This window comes from Stylophora pistillata, chromosome 1, assembly GCF_964205215.1.
Source record: "Stylophora pistillata chromosome 1, jaStyPist1.2, whole genome shotgun sequence".
NCBI classification, from domain to species: domain Eukaryota; kingdom Metazoa; phylum Cnidaria; class Anthozoa; order Scleractinia; family Pocilloporidae; genus Stylophora; species Stylophora pistillata.
In genome coordinates, this window is record NC_142519.1 from 17,782,606 (window position 1) to 17,805,089 (window position 22,484).

Sequence of the window (22,484 nt, forward strand, 5' to 3'; positions counted from 1 at the left end):
AGAAGAACCAAAGAATGACGCCAAATAACTGTAATATCAATGAAGAATTAAAACCTTTTTTGTCAATATCAATGACAAAAGAACTCTATAATCGATTCAATTTCGTCAGACTGACTACTCTCTCAAAAGGATCCTCAAAAATAATTGTTTGGTAAGTAGTGTCTCAACATCTGTTTTCATTTCCTTTTAGATGGACATACGAAAGATCCAGCACGAAGTCAATTACTCCTTCTTAACCATTGTCAGTTTCCCCAAATCTTCTCAACTTAATTTGTCAGCTTGTTACACTGATAAGAGTTTGGTCGAAAGTATAAGCCGGTGAATGAGTAGGACTTGAGCAAAAGAAGCCCACTCCCGACTCGTATCTTAAAATGAGACAGCTCTGGCACCTACTGTTAGACTTGAGAGGTGGCCTTGAGACTGTAACATTATGAATTCTTCTCAGATAGACAACCATACCAAATACAATATCGGTTTTTCTTTTCATTTTATTTTATCATGATTATCATTATTGCACCTCTGTCAACAATAGAGTTTGCCTCACTTTAGCGCCTCTTCTTGAAAGTTCTTTTAGCATAACGATATATATAAGAATACCACAATCTGCTCAGACTGAATTACCTAAAGCCTCACTCCTGTTCAAAGGCTTGGCCACCAAGCCCACAACTGTGAAAAGGACTATTACCTAAAGCAAACTTTATAAAAGCCTCGAAACTGACGACAGTCAGTAATTTATCATGTATGATATTTACCTGGGTGTATGAAATTGAGATACGTATGATGCACGATCCTCGCAGTAGAGAGCGCTATTTATGCAGCACTTCTTTTTCTTTTTTTTTTTTTTCTTTTCAGGTCTGATTTTCGCTATTGCATAAATAGCGCTCTCGACTGCGAGTATCGTGAATCATACGTATCTAATACCGCAGTTCAAAATATATGAACTTGATATATTCATTGTATCTGAAATTGAGATAGTTAAGTTTATCTGAAGGAGTTGACAATGTGAATTGGCCACGGTGACCACTGATTTGCATTCATATCAACTCGGTTGATAAAATCAATCATCTAGTAATACCCCCATCCCCGCCCCCATCCCCGCCCCCTTACCCCGCCGACGCTGTGCCACAGACAGGGCTTTCAATAAAAGTCGCAATCCTAACACGAGAGCCAGTTGAAAAGACGGTGATGAGAGGTCTTACAAGCGGGGTAACCGATTTGTCGAAAAAAAAGTTCCTCAACCAATCGAAAGAAAAACACACTAATGCATTACAAAGCACAGACTGGCACGTACGCGCATATTTGTAGTTGATTTTCCAAAGTGATCCACGCATGCTCTGTAGTAACAACAGTTGATATCATTGGCCTAAATCAAACTGGAGTCCAGAACCATCCAGTCTGCTCAGCACTTCTTTTTCAAACCTCCGGATCAACTCGGGAGTAAAGTAATCTTTCCAGCCTCCAACCTGACCTTTCCTGAGGAAGTTGGGTAGTTCGCCATCACGGGTCATCATCCAGTAAGCGGATGAATTATTTTTCATGGCGTCAAAGGTGCACTGTTTAGCTATGCGGTCGACCATGTCTTCTGATAAGGAATTGCTCAGAAACTTACTTATCAAGCCTATTTGAGAAGGTAGGTCCTGAAAAATATAAACTTTGAGTCAAACTTTTAGTTAATGTTGAGAAGTTTGGACTATGCACGCATCAGCTATTACTAAACGAATTCCAGTAACTGGGAACACCGTACCAGCTATGGAGGGAACGTAACAGTTAGCTAAAGCCGACAAAAATATATGAAAAGAAAAGCCTCACATTGATAGCAAGGAATGGCAATTGTAATGGGTGCGTAATTAATATTTGCATGCTTTCTATCAGTTTGCTTCAAGGCTATAAGCTCAAATTTTCAGGGGGGGTAAAAGTCTCCAAAACCAGGAAATGCTGTGAGATATCTGGAGAGAATCAAGGGCGGGGGGTGAACAGGCGAGGAGGTACCCGTGTCTTGATTTGCGGAATCTCTTGCGAACATGCAGAGTAACTAGAAGAAGGTTGCCAATATAAGTCCCCAGAAACTCGCCTAACTATAACAAAATTAAAAATTGTCAATGAGACCACACACCCTCTTCATATCTTCGTATTTGAGAAACAGAACATTTTCGTCATCTTTGTGTTTCCACCATTCTAGAACATGCTCGGCCCAAGATCCCCAATATGCTAGGAAAAAGAAAAACAATTATTAGTAATAATTGCTCCGGTGATTATAGAGATGTGCGAGCTCTGATTGGTGGAGGATTGCGTCATATCTCGCTCTGATTACGTCGCGCGAGGTGACTACAACAGAAGCGCTTAATTTCAAAATGGCTACCTCGCGTTTTTGCAGTGTTACCCAGGAAGTGATGAACGTCATAAAGAAAATTCAGTTCCGAAGAGTACAAAATATCCTTTTAAGCTTGGAGTGACACTTTTCAAAACAAAGTTTGAGGTTTTTGCTGATTGACTTAAATGAACCTATCAATTTGTAGTGGAAATTGGCTCTTTATATAGATAAGAGCAATCAAAACAATTGAGACAGAGTGGTTTTCAACGTCAAAATGAATATTTACGACAGAATTTGAAAGCACCTAAGCAGTTATGCTGAAACAATCACTCGCCTCAGGCTCAGAGTATATTATTGTGTTTCAATTTTTTTTTAGTTTAGCGGCACTTAATCAAAGAGTGTCTTACTTGTCCCCTTGATAAACATATCAGCAAAATATTCGAATGGCCCAATATAGTCAGTCATAGGCGCCATTTTGAGGTCGAAGTTGTAATAGGACACCACGACATTGAATGGATTTCTTGCAGCGTAGATGTATTTACGTCTAGTGATGACGTCTGGCTGGGTGGTATGGGGAAATTTGATTCGTCAAAGAACTGAACTCGGTGACCAATAGGAAGGCGACTAACTTCTCCATCATTGAAGATCTGCCAAGTGACCTCTTGAAGCCACGTGGTTCCTAGAAGATAAGAGGGCCCATGATTAAGAGACAAATCACGCAATTTTAGTGAAAGGTGAGAGGAAAATTCTCAAAAAAGAAGGAAATGTTTGCATTCTCCTCTCTGCACTTAATGACTGGTCCAAAAGACGCCCCTACTTCGCAACCAAACAGACGCAAAACGTAAACCAATGGTGCCTTGGGCAACAAAGCTATTTCCCGCCTTTAAGTCTGTAGACATGTATTTATTGTGAATCATTAATAACTTTAAACCATGTTGATTTCTCCGCTCTAAGTGGCCGTTAAAACTATGTTGGTGTTGGTTGTAAGAAACTCAGTTCACAAGCGCACTGATTCATATGATTCAGAAAAAAAATGAAATAAAATCATTCCTCTTGAGGAAGCGAACTCACCTAACCTTGGAAAACCAACGATAAAAACATCGTCGTTTTTGGTGATAAAATTATTGATGAACTCTGCAAATCCTGTCAAGTAGGCGTACACATGAGGCATCCTGACTCCTTTGACCATAACAGCTTTACCGTGACGGTACTCACCGTCTCCCTCTTGAATGAGTTCGTCACTTGCCATCGTGGACGCTAAGTGGAGGTATCTGTCAGCAAGGAGAACAGCTGCAACAATGAAAGACAAAAAAATAAACTTCCAAAAATCAAAGAATACAAAAACAAATATTAGGCAGTCTAAGACTGCATGCGGCTACTGATATAGCACAATTTTTATGAGATTCACGGTATAATGACGCCGTGTGCTATAGACATTGTTGCCCAATAGTAAAATCCCTGTAGGATTCATCTTATCGAAAGAAAAAAATTACCGTAACATTCGTAACCTCTTCCATCATTTTGGGAAAAAGAAAACCAAGAAACCGAACAATGCTTTTTCAAAGAACTACTTCACGCTGATTACATACGTCGATATAGTGCGCAATTGAATTGATAGGAAAAATTTGAGCAAAAAAGCGATTTTTTCTGGTGTAGAATCGTGAAGCCTGAATCAGAGGATACTGATTGACTATATCCTTGTTTAATCGTGATTTATTATATTCTTCCAGTAATGCCGACGAACCAGTGCTGTAATATTATATGTGTGTTAACTTCTCGGCTTTCTCAGTAAGTTATTTGAAGAATGGTTGAAAAACGACAAATTCTCACCACTTTCGGGCTCTGTCCTGGTGTACCGGTTCACAAGGGAATTACCATTGTTCTTTCTTTGTTTAGGAGTCATTGGTTAGCTGTTGTGTATTGTTCGGTCTTTTGTAACGGCTCTTGAGAACCAGTACACGAGGACAGAACCCACTTTCGTCTCTCGTTCTTAAAGAAGTTTACACCGCAGTGACCGAGGGCCATAACTGCGTATTTCTCCTCTCAAAGACACTGTAACGCAATACACTTCTTATAAATAAATCCAAGAAAGCGGCGCGTGATATCAGTGTATTCCCCACATGATATTCCCCACATGATATTCCCCATTTTCCCTAAGCGTCCTGTTCGGTAAAAAGTTTTCTTTTAAAATTCAATTCAACATCAGAGAAATTTTTTTTTTTTTTTGATATTGCAAAAGAAGGGACGTATAGTTGTACCCGAGAACACTGATTAGTGTAAACGGTGAGCCATTCGTAATCGTTCTGTCCCAAGCGCTGTTAGCGCTGTTAACCCCCAAATGGGGTTACTGTATTTATTATGAAGGATAGTAAATACAGTAACCCCCATTTGGTGCTAAAATTTGCTCCTATATTTGTCCTTGGACATGATCTGTTCCTTCAAGCTCACAGTTTTCCTTGAGCTTCGCTCTCCTGGAAAACGATTCGTTTCGCGGAACAGGGAATAATTTAACGCCGACAAATAGCGAGCATATTGATTCGGTGTTGATTTGATGCGTTTAAATGACCTTGTTAAGCACTGAGATACATAGATATATCTCGTCAGCTACTGGGGGATCGGTCGGGCCAAGAAATGTTTTTTTTTGTCGTAGTTAATACCATGAAAATACTCTAAAGGCCCCTTGAAGAGTCTACCCCTTGGGTCAGTAAATGGCGATCGATACAGTTCAATACATAATTAAGTTAACAGAGAGAGAGAAATAAATCTCTGAAGTTGGAAGAATTCAATTATACCTGTGCTCTAGAGAGCGGTGGTAACTTCGCTCATTCAGTTCAGCGATGTCCACATGGGGAGATAAGAGCAAAATGTGACTGTATTTCCGTACAATATTGCGACTCGATTCTGTTGCGGGATTCCGTTATGCGTCACTTGAAATCCAATCCGCGACAATAGTCCACAAGCGAACCTTTCCTATCCGCGACAATAGTCCACAAGCGAACCCGGCTTTCCAAACAAAGCACGGTCAAAAGCGAAGTCTTCTGTATAAGACACGATGTGCCAAGAGTGAAAAAGATTTTGTCTCGAAGATAAGTTTCCAATGCGTTGAACACGAATTAGAAGTCAGACATTTGAGCTTTGTTGAGTGATTTTGTTTCTAATTCTAGCATTCTTCTTCATACTCTGAGGTCCTCTCAATTAAAACTTTGTCTCTTTTTTAGCCTGTCCGCCATTTTTCTGTCTATGAATTTAACGTTTGCTCTCTGCACTCAGTTTCAACTTGTGCAGCTTTCAATCTCAACTTTCAATTCTGTTTGGGATAACCAGACGGGTTCTCAGCATAGAAAATTGCTGAATTTTTGAATGTATATTATCGCGCATGAAGACAAACTTCGTTAATGGCGATTATAGGAAAGCCAGAATTCGTTCACATGGTCAAATTTCAATCACAGCTAACAGGAACATTGAAATAAAAGATCAAGGTTTACCTCAAAAGCGAAAGACTACAAGACTGGCAGAAAATATTGCAAGATGGGTCCACGTCCACGAACATAAATTCGTTGCGGTGGTTCTATTCACTACCCGCGCGACTTCCTCTTGCAAATCAAAATTTTATCTTCAGCTAATTACCTATAAATAGTATCACAACAAGTGGTACAAAAAAAGTCGCCAAAATAGCGTTAAAACGACCACTAGTAGGGGTATCGAATGGTCCCATTCAATATAAAAGTGCTCGCAAAATTTGGCCTTTGCTCGAATTGCTCGCAAAAATTACACGGGTGCTCGCTTGCTCGTGCTCGCACAATTTTCGCAACTGCTCGCATGCTCGCATTCCCGTTAACATGTGCTCGATTGCTCGAAATTTCGTTAGTCCTGCTTTTTAGTTTTTTTTTATACATATATAAACGATAAATCAGTTAGATGGTTGAAACAAAAAGTTTGAAACATCCTTTCCTCTGTGTTCCGTCACGCGTAACTGTTGCGTTACACGTTTTCACGTACTGTTTTGTTACTGTTTTGTTTTTTTTTTTTGTGGGATAGCAGGAGGCATGCTGTCAAAAAATAGAAAACTGTAAATTGTAGGTGCTCCGGTGAAGACGCTTTCTCGTTTCACCTTAAAGGTTTATTTTCAATAAACTCGGTTACACTGCCGAAGAAGCGTTCTGACCTCGTCTATTTTTCGGGTAATGGATCAGAGCTTGACGGATCGAAACACTCTGGCTTCAGTCTTTCTTCAACAGTTCAGCCTGTAACTGTTTTGGAGGCGCTGTATGTATTATCGAGAAAACGCACGAAGCTCCATGACAACTGAGCATTTCGTTTATTGGTTTAATTTTGATCATATTTCATCGTCACAGGCTTTCTACTGAAGAGAGGTACAGGTCCGCAGTTCAAATATGTGATCTTTCATCTATTCACTTGTTTCTTCACTATCTACGGGTCTATCACGAACTCACAACGTGACCAGCTCCCAGTTGGCTTGATAGCTCCTGCAGTTAGTAGGGTGCTACACCGGTATCGCACAGGTCATAGGTTCTGATCCCGTTCAGGCCTGAATTTTTTTCAGGCTTTAATTTCACAACTACTTAGGTTGTGTGTATAACTGCAATAATCAATCGTGTTCATAGAAGCAGGGTCAGTTTGTAGAGCTCCTTTAATTCATTCTGCTTGATGTTGTAAGCTGGTTGTGCTTTTTCCCTCAGTAAATTTGCTTTTATTGCTTGAAGCTAGTCTTACAATCGTTGTTTCTTTGACCGCTTTCCTGGGTATTTTACCCCATGACTTAAACCTTCTTTCGCTTAAACAAGAAAACGTGACTGTAACACGTTCTATTTACCCGGAAATTCTGATATGGTTAGGAGGAAGCTCGACATGACGGAAGGTGACATAATCTCCTGTGGAGACAAAATCACTTGCGAACCTTTGTCTAAATTCTTTTTCATTGGAGCAAATTGTCTGGGTTTGTGGAAATGATGGATTTTCCAGTGGGCAATAAGAAATAAAATGGACGGAGTCATAATATTTTGAAACAGTGCACTCGGATCGCACTTTGTAGCGTTTTTTTCAACCTTGGAAGCTTCCTGGTCACTTGTAGAATAAATATATCTTATTAACCAAGCGCGAGGGCCGCACTGGGAGAATATGGGATGAGGTCTTGACAGTACGGACCGAGCGCAGCGAGGTCCGTACAAAAAAGACCGAGGGCTGATATTCTTCCAGTACGGTCCTGAGCAAGCTTGGTTAATAAGAGATTTATTATACGACTGAAGTCAGTTCAAAGGGACACAAGTGCGTTATCATTCGGGACCATTCGGGACAGTGCCCGGTCCAATACTTAGAGAACATTGGACCGGCAATAGAGCATTTTGATTGGTTGATTTTAGTTATTTGCCCTCTGACTGCCCGAGTCGTGTAATAAATAATATTACTGAGCTTGGGCTCTAACCTCTCTTCTCAATCAGTTTTAGTTGTAAGTTACTTACTAACTATGGTTTTAATGACCTCAAAGTGTTCATTGCGAGTCTTTTTGAGTGAATAAAAACCCTCTTTTGTATCATACGCCTACCCTCATTTAACCTTTAATTATGATTTGAGCAGACAAAGTTCTGATTGGCGGAAATTAACGATGACAAAGTCCGTGCGTAACACCATCAGTTCAAGGGCTGAAGACCGGCTGTTGATCGTATCTAGGTTCTCTAAGTTCGAGACAATCTGGTCCATAACTGAGTCTTGAGCGAGGAAAATTAAGAAGAGAAAGACTTCCACACTTTAAATAGGACTGAAGGTGAGATTCTATACATCTAAAACCGGAGAAATAGCGTGCTCTTTGCATTGCTAATCACAAACAGGGAGCAATCTCAACGCTTTTGCCATCCATTAATTTTCAAGGCACAGTGAGAAGATTGAAGATCTGATGAGATCACCCACCGTATTTTCACATTTCGATAAGAAGTGAGCTATGCTTGAGTTTGAATTCGAGTTAGGCATCGAGCTAGACTCCGTTAATATCTTCGTTTGAGCACAGGCGTCGCAAGCTCACGTCTCTAGCAAAGCGAAGGATTATTTCATGAAAGCGTCACGCGAGTGACACCGAGTCACGCGTTGTGTGACTCGGTGTTAAGTTACGCGAGCAAACGTTGTTAATTTGAATGCGTTATAAGGAATAGTATGGGGAACAAAATATGGTCCATTTAAAACACTAAATATTCCGAAATATGAACATTTTACACGTTAGATTAATAAAACTTACTCATTCCTTGTGTGTCCGTTGTGTTCAGTTTTGGCGATTTCCGTCGTTTTCGACATGTTTTGGTGTTGCTCTTGGAGCAAAATGATGGACTTTGGGATTTGTTGCCATACGAACGGTTCACTGCAATGAAAATCAGGAATCATTGTGGGCGTTTTAGGTTGCAAAAGGTATCACATTAACTAGCCGGTACAATTTACACACGTACATAATGTTGTGTCTTAAGTTCAACAAAAAACAAGTATCAATAGTAGTAACGGTATTATCTGGACATATGTGTTCACTTAGTATGCATAGGGTTAAGGCGATGGGTGCAATGAATCAAGAACGAACCCGGATGAAAGGGATTACAAAGGAACGACCTTAGCATTTAGTTTGTGCATTCATTTCAAAAGTACAGTTCACAACCTGGTTCCTTCAAAAAGCCGTAGTAGCCATGCCGGTATACCTCAATAGATAAAAACCTGCCTTGCTTAGCTCACTTTTTAATTACATTTTCCAGAAAAAAACCTTTGTTCATGGCTACTAATGACGAAGATCTCATACAGGAGAGAGATGGTGAATACCGCAACAGCAAAACTGCGCTGGTGCTAGGAGTTAGAATGCCTCCTTTTCAGGCCACGGGATTCAAAGATTTCATAGAGAATTTTCAGACCAGACATGATGATGTCTTTATTGTCGGTTTCCCAAGATCAGGTTGGTTAAATTATCTTCTTTAAAAGTGAAAAAAGGACAAAAAATTTCCAAAATTACTTAGTTATGGAGACCCGGATCCACTACCACCGTACTCTTTTTGGTGAAACGATCACACACGTTTCCTGATACGCCTATGGATGGCTTCAAATTTCCAACTCGTTGACAAGGTATTAAATAGTTTCAAAGAAAAACCACGACACTCGTAAGTTTAACAACCATGTTTCTTTTTGGTTAGTTCATTGATAATTGTAGATTTCTCATGATTAGTGCCATCGTCGTGAAAATATTTCCAAGATTAACAAATCGACAGTGGTTCAGGAGGCGCAGCCGAGTGAGTCTGCAACAGATTTTGACCACTGTGATGACAAATATCGTTGTTGATAAGACTAAAGACCACGCTAAAACCACTGACGATTTGTATTTTACCACAATATCGACGTGCGTGACACGTTGCGTGATACGTTGACGCGAGCGCGTTGTCTATACTCTTATCGACAACGGCAAATTGGCCAATCAGATTTCGAAATTACTGCTAATTGTGGTATAAATATATTCTACTGTACACGTTAAATGTTCAGTTTACCCTGAAGGTGACAGATGCACCTGCTAAAACATGTTTGTTGACTCATGAGTGTTGTTATTTTCCTTAGCACTGACCATATTGATATTATCCAAATTAATGGTTATTAGATGCTGTTATCGTGAAGTCTTCAACAATATATTTTGAAAGGCTTATTTAGTGATATTCTAGGGACCACGTGGCTTCAAGAGGTCACTTGGCAGATCTTCAATGGTGGAGAAGTTACCCAAGTGCCAATTGGTCACCGAGTTCAATTCTTTGACGAGGCCACATTTCCTCATACCACCCAGCCAGACATCACCACTAGACCCAGTCCTCGCCTCATGAAGACTCATCAGCCATTTCATACAATCCCCAAAGGAACAAGCGAAGAATCAAGATGTAAATACATCTATGTTGCAAGAAATCCCCTCGATGCCGTTGTTTCATACTATAATTTTGAGAGCAAAATGGCGCCTATTACGGACTATTCTGGGCCATTTGAATTTTTTGCGGACATGTTTATAAAGGGTCAAGGTTAGTCATGTGGAAATTCGATTCTTTTGGTCAGTGTCACGGCTCATAATAAATTCTTTATGTATCGTATTCGAAGTGTACAAAACAATGAAATCCGTACATTTTTAAGAAGAAGCTCGTAAGCAGACTATAAACGCCAGGAAGATATCAACTTTTGCCTGCAAAATTCAAAATCACCGTCATGTGGGATATATAGCTTTTGTCAACTCCAAACATGATACCAGATGATGTTTTAGGTACCGTTGTTGTCACGTGATGCAGTACCAGCCTGTGAGAAGTTGTTCTTCCCCTTACAAAAGGTATATGGGGAGCTGCTACCCTTTTAGTTTCTTTTAAGGTGAGGGGGTATACACCGAATCGAAATATGGCGTCCAATTTGAATTGACATTGTTCTGGACTTACTAGCCTCTCACACATGTGATAATCCCTATGTGTTTCCACCTGAAGACGAGGCTAGTAAGTCCAAAACAATTGTAATTCAAATTCGACGCCATATTTTGATTCGGTGAATAGCTTAACATTCCAGGCTAATGCTCTGCTGTGCAAACGAGCGTTACCTCCCAGTATCTGAGAAAGTCCTGTTGCTGATCCTACATTGGCAACAAGTTGCGTTGGGTCATGACACGAGCACTGACTGTACCTGTCATGAACATCTATATACCCGTCAATCACTTATGTTACGTCACAGATTACAAAGTAACCAATTACTTCATTGCCATTGTTCAGTTTAGTCTTGTTGACAATAAACTTAGTCAGCCTGATCAAATGTCAGCAAAATATCTCTGAAAGTATCTTCTGCTGCTTGATTTTAGTATATTGGGGACCTTGGACCGAGCATGTTCTGGAATGGTGGAGACACAAAGATGACAAAAACGTTTTGTTTCTCAAATACGAAGACGTGAAGAAGGTTTGTGGTTTCTTACGTGGGTTGTGACTGAGATAAACACCTCATCAATTTTTTCACCCATCTTTTCATAAATCTATGTGAAGTGCTCGACTAAGAGCTAGTGGAATATAGTTATATAGTTTATATCTGACCACTTGCAGCCCAGAGGCTGAATTACGGATGCAGTGTAAGGTTGAGAACAGACGTCAGCATATCAGGCGCCTTCTGGCAGCCGCTTCAGTCTATGGATCTCACCTTCCCACCCATCCCACCCCAGGGGAGGACATCCATCACACAGTAGTCTCGTGTGTGGGAAATTAACGTCTCCTACCCCAACCTTGCAGGAGACGGGACCTCCATTTATTCGTCCCTATCCGAGAAGACTAGAATATATAACCATTTCTTGATGTTATAGAAAGGTAGCAAATTCTTCTCAATTATTTTAAGACCTTGAGTGTTGGTCCGGCCGGGGCTCGAACCCTCGACCTCCCGCACAACAGTCCAGCGCTCTATCCATTGAGCTAACCGGGAGGCGGTTAGCTCAATGGATAGAATCAGGATTTTACAGATTTTACAGCTCAATGGATAGAATCAGGATTTTACAGACCACTTGGCTTTACCAGATGGGCGACAACAGTATTCGTCACCTCAAAAGAATATTGAACGTGCATGGTTTTGCACCACACGACTAAGACACATGAAAATATTTCGGTATTGCGTTCTTTTAATTCGTTAGTATCAGCTTATTCTCACTCACTCGTGTTCCTTTAAGATTCCCTATGCCTTTTAAAACCTTGAATCTAACATGCATTTTTATTGCAAAGATAGGCCTAGGTCTACTGAGCGAAAACTCAACTCCCCTCCCCTCCCCCCCTCTCACCCCACTCTCCTTAATCAAATACTGTTTATTTATCTAACTGGAACATAATAATTTATTAGTGGATAAGGTCAAGTATGATATCACTAATTATCAACACCGAGATCTGAGTTCGGCTTTCGCAGATAACGTCCACACGAGTTTGACAACTTATGATATCATGCGAAAATCAAATTCAACGATTATTTTGTTATGCACTTTTTTTCACAATCTTCAAAAGAAGACACTTCCCTCTGTGTTTGAAAAAGTTTGAGAACACCACACTGACGAGGGGCAAGGAAAGTAGGCAGACTTTGAACTCGATAAATGCAATATCCACTGCAGATATCATGTCAACTTCACACGCTTCTGTGTATTGATTGAATGCTCTCGACCAATCAGATCTTTCGTGGTAAGTGTAAGTTATAATAATATATATCTACATATATAACACATGGTAATAACTGACTACCATTACTACACTAAATTGCCCAAATGAGTCATGAACTTTGATTGCACCTATACTTGTTCTCTCAGGACTTACCATCTCAAATACGCCTAATAACTAAGTTTCTGGGCAAGTCCTTGACAGAAGACATGGTGGACACCATAGCTAAACAGTGTACCTTTGACGCCATGAAAAATAATTCATCGGCTTACTGGATGATGACTCGTGATGGCGAACTACCCAACTTCCTCAGGAAAGGTCAGGTTGGAGGCTGGAAAGATTACTTCACTCCCGAGTTGATCCAGAGGTTTGAAAAAGAAGTGCTGAGCAGACTGGATGGTTCTGGGCTCCAGTTTGATCTTGGTCAATGACCTATCAATCAAGTATATTATTTAGAACATTGTATTTTTACCAGTTCAGCGCGTGAAAAGGAGATTATTGTTTTTTTTTGGTTTGTTTGTTTGTTTTTTTTTTCCATTCTTTGTATAAATATTCTTGATCATTGTAATCTGTTCATGTGCTCCGCATACGACGGCGGGGCCGGGATCCAAATCTGTTTGTGGCGAAGTTTCCAGAAATCGAGAGAACAATTTAGAACATTGAATTACCACGTCACTATTTTTATGAGCTGTGCTAGAAACTTCTCCTTATTCCGGAACATTCTGTTGAGTTATTATTTTAGGGATTTCTCATCATTAGCGGTGAGCGAGTAGAATGTTCTTACTGCTATAATTAGAGTTTTAGAAATAGGTATGGGTTGAAACGTTTTGATTTGGCCCTAAGACCTTAAAATGATCTCAGAACTGAGCTCGCAAGAAAAATTTGTAATTGACTTCTTCCTGTTATGCAAGCATCTCTTGCATGACTGGTTTATCAACGCGGAGTAACACGTTACGCGGGTTCACAAGAATGTTTATCATGCAAAAGCGCAACAGTCCGATTTTGCTGATCTGTTCGTTTTCACAGTTGATTCGTTATCTTAAATTTACCTAGCCACGAGCCGCAGAACAGTTGTCTCTTAAGAAGTCCTAACTGACAGTTACGTTCCCTTGCTGTACGTAAAGCAGAGCGAAGGAAAAACTTCACACGTCGCATTTGCTGCTTACCTAAGCGAACGTAAGTGTGCCTTTTCAATAGCAACAGACTGAGTATAATGAAGTGTATGCGAGCGAGCTTATAGTTTTCACTTAGGTGAATCCGCCGTTTGTGGCGCTTTTGTGTCTAATTGAACTTTTTTTTTTTGTTTTTTTACTCTAAGAAGTTTATTCTGTTTTAATGAAAGTTTAATGATATATTACAATATTACAATATTACAAAAAATATGCACTGCCCGCAGTTAGCAAAGGCATCTAAGATAAATGAAGTCATTTCATTATTGCTTAAGCGGGAGTATGTTTTTGGTAATAGAGAAGTTATGTATATTTTCAATAGAATATGAACTCTTGATATTATCCATCAGCTTAGATGGATAATAGGAACAGCTTAGATGAACGGCGTTGAGCCCGGGCAACCGTGACTCGGTTTTAGCCAGGCATGATCAAAAATTCTCATGGCGCTGAGATGGCGGAATGGGATAAAAAACAGCGGTGGGATGCGAGATTGATAAAGCCTTGGTTGGAACCTCAGTGAAGTGAGAAAAAGCATTTCAACTATTACTGCCAAGTTAATCAACGGTTCGCTTACTATACTCATTTTGTCGGTATTAAAAGATATCTCGAGTGACATTTTCCAACCTTTTCGCACAGTAAAAGAAATATCTCTCAAAGTCTAACTTAAAGTAAAGGCAAAGGATTGCATTTAAGACCATTTAATGAGTTTTAAGACTAAGGAAAGGACATATACTGCAGAACTTTTCAAAAGCCCTCAGCTGCCATTATTCCTGCATCTTCACTTTCGATTTCTTCCAACATAATGTCCACCACAGCTGTGGTATACTTTGAAAGACGATAGGGAGAATTAAATTCAAATACAATGTCCTATGTATTGAGCAGAAAATGCAAAGAATTAAGCGTCCCTGAAAAGCGTCTGGTTTCGTCATCGTGTTGCGTAAGAAGCGATTCCAAGTCCAAGTAAGTTTGTGTAGCATCTTTCTAACAGTTAAAGGTAGTTTTGAGTTTAAAAGATGATCAAAATCCGTCAAAAGAGAAATAGTTGTGTGAAGTCTCGATCGAAGGCGGCGGAGGGTCCACAGCTCAGTCAGTTAGCGTGAGAACTTAACGTAAAGAACTTGCAGTATAATTAAAGTATAACCAAATATCAAATACACGCAAAAGTTGAGCTTCTAGCTCGTTTGCTTTGATGCTGGATTATTCTCAGAGTTTTAGAGTTTCTTCAGTCGGAGTCTACGCGATCATCAAAGTGTGAAAAGCGGGTGAAAAGCGCGGTGGGTGCTGTTTCGTGCTTAAAAGCTGTCTTGACTCATTTGTGATAATTATACAGAAGTTAATACAGAAATAACTTCGCCGATGCTCAGAAGACGATGTAAGTTTAGCATTTTGACTGAAAGACTAGTTAACTCCGATTTTTCAGCCACAAATCAAGCTTATTGCACAAAGCCGAAAGACTCGGCAATTTCTGGATTTGTCAGAGGCAAGTCTGTTATTGGGCGCGAAGGACTCGCAGCACAACTGAAAGTAAACAGTAGTCAACGAAAGGACATTACTGATTGTAACTTGTAACTAGGGATTTGACTTTTGATTATTTTCAGAGTAATATAGAAGTTGGTTACTACAATCGAGCATTGTTAAGGATGTCTCCCCGAAGGCCATTCCCTTTAAATATGTTCCACTAGCAGCACCACCCATTACATCTATAGCAGATGTTTAAAAACTAAGAGGCAAGGGATATGGTCACAGTCTCAGGCTTAATTTGATGGGACAGTGAAGCTTTACCACCACAAAACTCTAAACGACCAGTAAGAGACAGTAAATAAGTAGACTCAACAGGGACTATAGATATTTCGATTTGGTCAGACCACATTTCTCTCATCAAGGAAGGGGATTTCTTTGAGATCTCCAACTGCACTGTAAAGTCCTTCTATGGGATGAAAATCAGTACCACTACAGAAACCATCATAAAGCCAGCCGAGAAGCAAAATATTACCAACGTAAATACAGATGCAACTGCTATCAAGCCTGAAATCTGCTGCCCAGAAATACAAAATGTCATCATTGACACTAATGCAATCTGCTACACCAAAGGATGTAAGAGGAAAATCACAGGAAACACAGAATCTAAAGTTATGGTTCGTTGCACACCCTGCAACAGAGCAATGCTCGTTAAAAACTGTTACGTTGACATGAGCACAACCTTTCAAATGGAAAAGGAAGAGATAATTAACAAAGAAGAAGCTAGAGTCGCTCTCGGCTATCGCCTCGAGCGACTCTTACGCTTCTTTCGTGCTTAGCAACCTCCCGCGTGCATCCATAACTCAATAGTGTACGCTGTGGTGTTTACCATTTGTTTTATAACATAACATTGATGCATTGTAGGTAAAGAGTTCCCTTTTATTCAACAAATCTTACGTGACCAGAAAAAACAAGCGCGCGCGGAAAAATAGTCTTTGCATTTGCTCACATCAGCAGCGTACACCCATGGGCAAATGGGGGACGCTAAATTGACCAATCAGAGCGCGTGCTTTACTTTGGTTATGTTATAAAATTACATATCTGATGTTACAGTGAAAATATATATTGATGGAAAAAATTACAATGATTAAATGTTGAAGTTTATGTAAATTCTGTTTGGAAATAGTTCCTGCTTCAGTTCTTTCACACGTCCTAGATTGTTCCTAGTCTGAATGGGTAAACAACACTAGTGGTAATATTAAATTAACTAAATTGTTCGTTTACAAGTGCTACAATGCTTCCGAAATTTCTGATTTGTCTTCTCATAAATATCTTTAGGATCCCAAGGTTAAGAATTTTTCAGTTTTCATGCTATGATTCTTCAACTAGTCGCAGGTTTGCGTCTTTTAAATCTGCATTAGCAAATGATCAGACAAAAAATTTCGTCTCGTCCGTCTCGTCTCCATGTCTAAATGTAAATGTGGGGGTTTTCAGCGAAACGTGATTGGCTGTTTTTAACTGCCGTGAATCGTGATTGTAAAAAGTGAAAAGCCGTGAAATGTGAATGATATGCCAGTCGCGATGCGTGAAACAAAGACACGATTTTCCGTTATCCATTATTACTAAAAAGAAAACGCATTTTTTTCGTGAAAAATTACTTGCCGTAAATATAAAATATCTTGACCAAGGCTGTTCGGTCAAGATGGCCGGATTGGTCAGCGTTCCACTGTTTTGGGATCTGTCAATTTGATTCCAAAAGCACATCAGTGTGAAGGTTTGTACCCAATGCTTCTCGGCCTACATCTCAAGCAAAAAAAAAAAAGGATTAAAATCAGCGAGAGAGCCCACAACACGCCATCAATTTTGGTTAGAGGATTCTCTGGTGAAGCAGTTGTCACTTTAACATCTCAATGCGGATGCACAAGCACAGTTAAACTATTGCTTTGGAGGCTTATTACAATTAGGACCAAATGTTCTTACATTTATGACTTTATTACATTTAGGACCAAATGTTATTACATTTATGACTTTATTACATTCAGGTCCAAGTGTTATTACATTTAGGAAAGTTATTACATTTAGGACTTCAACGCACCATTCCAAATCTTAAAGAAATGTTAAGTCATGATCCTAGAATAAATACTATTGCAGTCACGCATGACCTTAAAACATACCTTCGTAAAAGCCCTCAAAAAAAGAGATGCGCGAATTTACGAAACAAAACTGCGATTCAGAGTCTTTTAAAGTTTATATTCCAAGGTGCATTCCGCACTGGCATACTTTTTTTAACTGTTGGACTCTTTTCTGGCCAGAGGACAATCTGTAGGAATCGATATATTTCCTTATGTCGTCAGCAGCTCGGGCGGAGACAACCGGATATACGAAGTCTGCGTTTTGCAAGCCAGAGCGTTACCGACAACCAGAAGAGAATCTCCACGATAGGTCTTGCCAGCTGGGACAAAAACAATTTGTGCGAATTTACTGACCAAATTCAAGGAACTAACTTATTATAACGTGGATCGTGTGCTTTTAAGTCGTAAATGTGAGAATTAAAAATTGATTAATTCTGACCGCCTTGACTTTAACGGGGGGACGTGAGTAGCATCTGTGATAAAGGGCGGGAGTAAGAAAACTAATTTTTGTATGGAGGCAATATCGCACGGTATACGCAATTGAAAGATATAGGATTCTACCCCATAAAAATAAACTTGAACACATGTTCCCCATCAGTTCTGATTGAAAGAAAGGAATGCGGTTATTTGGTAACGTGGTAACGTTAAAAAAGAAGTAATGCAGCACAGCCTAAGCTAATTTGGTGCCCACTTGAACTCTTCCAGACGGAAATGAAATCAGAAATGCTGTTTTAATTTGAACGCGGTAGCGGTTTTGACCAAAAACATAATGAAGTTTCAAAGAGTTTAAATGAACTATTTTTCACGTGATTCGCACCCTTTGCGTCTGCATAGATTACAATCGAAAAGCGACCGCAAAATTTTGCGACGCTAATACCTAAAAATATTGCAGGTAAGTTGGGAGAACTTGGCTCTTATATTAGACGGTGTCACGCATTTTATCTTTCTACCAAATGTATTCATGGGAACTGTATCTCTTCGCAAAGTTTTGTCGCGGCTATTGGAAATAGATAGATATTGACGAGTCCGAGGACCAAATGTATTATGTAAAATTCAACCAGTACGTTTCTGGAACGCTGTTAAAAGAAATATTTCAGAATATTGAGGCAGTGAGAGTAGACTAATCTAGTAGTTTAATAAACAAAAATGAATGTCATCTTGCCTTGTTTAAATTAAGTACGAGTTTATCTCAACGTTTAGATATTTAACTCGAAACGTAACACTGAGTCCAACTCGTCGTCCGACAAGGAGTCCTACTAACCGTCCGATCTAAAAATGGAGCACACGTTCAGTCTAGTTCAGACTGTGGGAGGAACACGCTACATTTGAATTTCATTAGGCCGATTTTTCAACGCTTCAGTAATTATTGCGAAGTATTTTTCATATTTCTCAGTTACAACGGCTTACATCACTATAGAGAACAGACCGGGCAAAACCATGTTGCACTGACTGATAAAAGAAGGTGAAAGATTGCTGACTGATAAAGGAACGTGAAAAATCGGCCGAAAGAGTGGGTGAGTTTGAGAACGTCAAAAAACACAATCTGTTCATAATTTATTTAGCATAAAGGTAGACACGTATGATGCACGATCCTCGCAGTAGAGAGCGCTATTTATGCAATAGCGAAAATCAGACCTGAAAAAAATCAGGCCTGTACGGGATTCGAACCACTGACCTCTGCGATACTAGTGCAGCGCTCTACCAATTGAGCTAACAAGCCAACTGGGAGCAGGCCGTTAAGTTGATCCGTAATAAACCCGTGATGATAAATTGGATACAATGAATATATGAAGTTAATGCACGTTAATAAAATTTGTAATTCCGTCTTTTATCACCTACATAATATTAGGAGGATTAAGAATTATTTATCTCGCGATTCGCTACTAACGCTTATTCATGCTTTTATCATTAGTCGTTTAGACTATTGTAATGGACTTTTGTATGGCCTTCCTAAGTCGCAAATAGCCAAATTGCAACGTGTGCAGAATGCTGCGGCTAGACTTGTACTGAGTTTAAGTAAGTATTCGCATATTTCTCCTGCGCTTTGTCAACTTCACTGGTTACCAGTACAACATCGTGTTCATTTTAAGATCATAATTTTAACATTTAAAGCTATTCATGGATGGGTGCCTAGGTATATCATTGAACTAATTAACATCAAGCCTAGGTCTGTATATAATCTTAGATCACATCAAAGTTTATTACTTGACCCTCCTAAGGGGAAAATGCTTGCCACGTTGGGGCATGGAACGTGAGAGCCCAACAACTTTGACTGAAAGAAACATTTTTAAGATTTAAACATCGTAAAAACGGTTGCAGTGTTTTTAGGCAGTTGAATAGCAATAGTGAATGAGATAGAATAAATATATGAAAATCATATATTTTGAACTGCGGTATTTGATACGTATGATGGACGATCCTCGCAGTAGATAGCGCTATTTGAGCAATAGCGAAATTCAGACCTGAAAAAAATCAGGCCTGTACGGGACTCGAACCACTGACCTCTGCGATACTAGTGCAGCGCTCTAACCAATTGAGCTAACAAGCCAACTGAGAGCAGGCCGTTAAGTTGATTCGTAATGAACCCGTGAAAGTGATAAATGAGATAGAATAAATATATGAAAATCATATATTTTGAACTGCGGTATTTGATACGTATGATGGACGATCCTCGCAGTAGATAGCGCTATTTGAGCAATAGCGAAATTCAGACCTGAAAAAAATCAGGCCTGTACGGGACTCGAACCACTGACCTCTGCGATACTAGTGCAGCGCTCAACTTAACGGCCTGCTCTCAGTTGGCTTGTTAGCTCAATTGGTTAGAGCGCTGCACTAGTATCGCAGAGGTCAGTGGTTCGAGTCCCGTACAGGCCTGATTTTTTTCAGGTCTGAATTTCGCTATTGCTCAAATAGCGCTATCTACTGCGAGGATCGTCCATCATACGTAGCAATAGTGAAGTAAAATAATTCGTCTCTCGACGTAGATCGCTACGTTTCGACTGAATAATGCTTCCGCCTGAAATTAAAAAGTAACGAATCAATTTCGCAACGACAAGATCCACATCGAGTACATCAGGGTTAGGAACTTATCATGATCTGAACGATTGTACTTCACGACAAGTTTTGTACAAGTTTTTGTCACAGTAGCTTGCAAAACTAAGCGAAGAACAAACTTGAATCAATGGAATAATCTCGAGCCTCATGCCATACGATCTTGCGGTCAGTTTTCATTCTCTGCTAATAGTTACCGATAGAGCTTCCGAAAGTATATATAAAACTATAAGGTGATGCATGGGCACCGTATGAACTCGTGAAGGAATTCTAAGAGATTAAAATAGTAATTGACAAGAGATCTCGGTGGAAAAGGCGTACGTTAACGTGTGGGAAAAATGAGAAATTCCTAAAAGGTGCTACAAGTTAACGTGACAACTTATTACCAAACCATGTGATTATCAAACCTTTGACTGTTACTCTCCTTTCTATACAGTAGAGTAACAATCAACGCAAAATCTACCAAATCGCTTAAATTCGCCATTTAGAACCACAGAAACGACAATACACTGCAAGTGAGGTAGGTTTACATTTATTTTGAGCCTTAGCATAGACATTCCTCGATATAAGTTTACGATATTACGACTCTTCAATATTCTCCCGGCCACACATTTCTTTATATTTCGAGCAAATGACCAGACACGTCACTTGTGTGGGCCCCCTGTGCTGAGGCGTGAACAAACGAAAAAAATGGAAAGCATACCAAGCTCAGCGTTAGTTTTGCATAAAGCCTAAGCCAATTATTGTACGGTTGACTAAGGAAACGAGGTTGACGGAAGGGATCCCTTGCCCTTCCTGCCCTTCTGTAAGAATTTTAATTGGCTTGATTCATTCAAAAACGGCTATAAACCACAAGATTCTTATAAAGGCGGTGTTCACATTTAAATTTTTTTTGTGATTATGAAATTCCAGCCTCGCGTTACGTTAAAGCCAATCGTTCAACGGTACGTGTACTGAAAATTGTTTGCTCTATTGTCTCTTTATTGTTCCTTGTTCATTAGGCTCAGTAGGCTCGGTTTAGGCTCAGTAGGCTCGGTTTTCTTGACACTTCATCGTTTCTTAGGCAGTCTTTTCTTCTTTCAAACTTCGGCCTGACCTCCCGAGTGGGTACAAGATGAATAGAACTAAGCGATTTTCAGCGCTGAATGTTCGAAATACAACAGCTAAAACTTAATCGCCTGTTCACGTGTACTTCTGAACCAAACGAAACAACCCATGCCGCTAGTATATTTTGGTCTTTTGGCTAATTATTTTGTAATTTCACAAAGAGTAATTATTCAAATTCGAGACGAAAGTACCAGACACCTGCGATATTTGCAGCATATTTGAATATGGCGTCGCTGAAAATTGACGGCCCTGCAAATTTCTTAGATACATTTGCAGAAATACCGGGAAAGTGGTCTGAAACCGGTGCTTGTGCATGTCGTTTACTGATCGATACAATTCAAAATTTTTCTTGACTTCAGGCATCTGATGGCGTAAAATTTTAGTCTGCAAAAAAACAAGGGAATTCTAGGCATTTTGCATTTAGAGCTAACTCAAAGTTTTAATTCTGGGGTTTAATTTATTCTAGACCGAGCTCTTCCGCTGCCATCATTCATCCGGCTTTCGAGTTTTCGAGGACTTGTATCAGTCATTTTGTTTTCTGAGTGAACGACTGAATTTCGGTATCCAGGAGAAACTGGCTCAGCCGTCCAACCTTCCTTAAGCTAGGCGGTTCACGTGCGTAGATAAAAAACCTAGAAAGCCTCCATAGGAGGGCAGTAGCCACGACAAAATTTATGCGGGTTTTTACTCTGATAATCTCCTAAACTATTACATTAAAACCATAATTTACCTCAGCTTCGCTTCTCGGCTAAATGTTCATACTCGAATGAAATACAGAGCATTCTAATATTCTACTTCAGTTGGCCGTGTAATGCATTGAGAGTACAAGCTTTTCATCCAGTATTGCTCCCGACAGAGGACATTTTGGGTTTCCTGAACCTTTGCGTAACATCCATTTACTTTCAGTATTACGGTAAACATCATAAATACTTAAACCGAACACCTATGAGGTCCCCCGGCCAGTTTCCGTTATTATCGCAGAAATTGGGACGCAAAGCCTCGACGAAACTTGCCCTAACGACCTACCGACAAACGTTAATAGTATCCATATCAGTCTCAGTCTCATTCGCTCCGACGAAGGGCTAACGCT

At 39.8% G+C, this 22,484-nt stretch overlaps 3 protein-coding genes across 6 annotated transcripts in view; 2 read left to right on the forward strand and 1 right to left on the reverse strand.

Moving 5' to 3' along the window:
• Positions 1 to 14,841, forward strand: LOC111321304 (sulfotransferase 1C3). 2 transcript variants are annotated; one of them, XM_088761910.1, is made up of 7 exons: positions 1 to 151; positions 7,907 to 8,093; positions 9,058 to 9,251; positions 10,003 to 10,347; positions 11,160 to 11,254; positions 12,627 to 12,920; positions 13,531 to 14,841. In XM_088761910.1, the coding sequence occupies exons 3-6, from the start codon at positions 9,074 to 9,076 to the stop codon at positions 12,906 to 12,908; spliced, it is 900 nt and encodes a 299-aa protein (XP_088618036.1). In that variant the 5' UTR covers positions 1 to 151; positions 7,907 to 8,093; positions 9,058 to 9,073; the 3' UTR covers positions 12,909 to 12,920; positions 13,531 to 14,841. The 2 variants fall into 2 exon arrangements, with proteins under 2 accessions (XP_088618036.1, XP_088618033.1); XM_088761907.1 differs by lacking the exon at positions 13,531 to 14,841 and having other exon boundaries at positions 4 to 151; positions 12,627 to 13,288.
• LOC111321306 (sulfotransferase 1C3) lies at positions 471 to 5,767 on the reverse strand. Its single transcript, XM_022924152.2, is given in 6 exon segments — positions 471 to 1,637; positions 2,114 to 2,208; positions 2,719 to 2,895; positions 2,898 to 2,990; positions 3,383 to 3,601; positions 5,104 to 5,767. Coding segments are annotated over 5 exon segments (825 nt in total). The 5' UTR covers positions 3,561 to 3,601; positions 5,104 to 5,767; the 3' UTR covers positions 471 to 1,355.
• The window catches only part of LOC111321303 (uncharacterized), a 21,330-nt gene continuing 11,791 nt past the window's right edge, over positions 12,946 to 22,484 (forward strand). The window contains exons 1-2 of one of the 3 annotated variants that reach the window (XM_088761803.1): positions 17,951 to 18,128; positions 18,630 to 18,750. The gene's annotated coding sequence lies outside the window, so the exon portion shown is untranslated. Of the gene's footprint in view, positions 13,654 to 17,950; positions 18,129 to 18,629; positions 18,751 to 20,775; positions 20,808 to 22,484 lie in introns of those variants that run through there. The other 2 variants (XM_088761800.1, XM_088761808.1) reach the window with 2 other exon arrangements.

Coding starts and splice junctions, on each gene's coding strand:
- LOC111321304 (XM_088761910.1), top strand. CDS start 9,074: ATGGCTACTAATGACGAAGATCTCATACAGGAGAGAGATGGTGAATAC. Junction 9,252..10,002: donor TGTCGGTTTCCCAAGATCAG/GTTGGTTAAATT, acceptor GTGATATTCTAG/GGACCACGTGGCTTCAAGAG. Junction 10,348..11,159: donor CATGTTTATAAAGGGTCAAG/GTTAGTCATGTG, acceptor GCTTGATTTTAG/TATATTGGGGACCTTGGACC.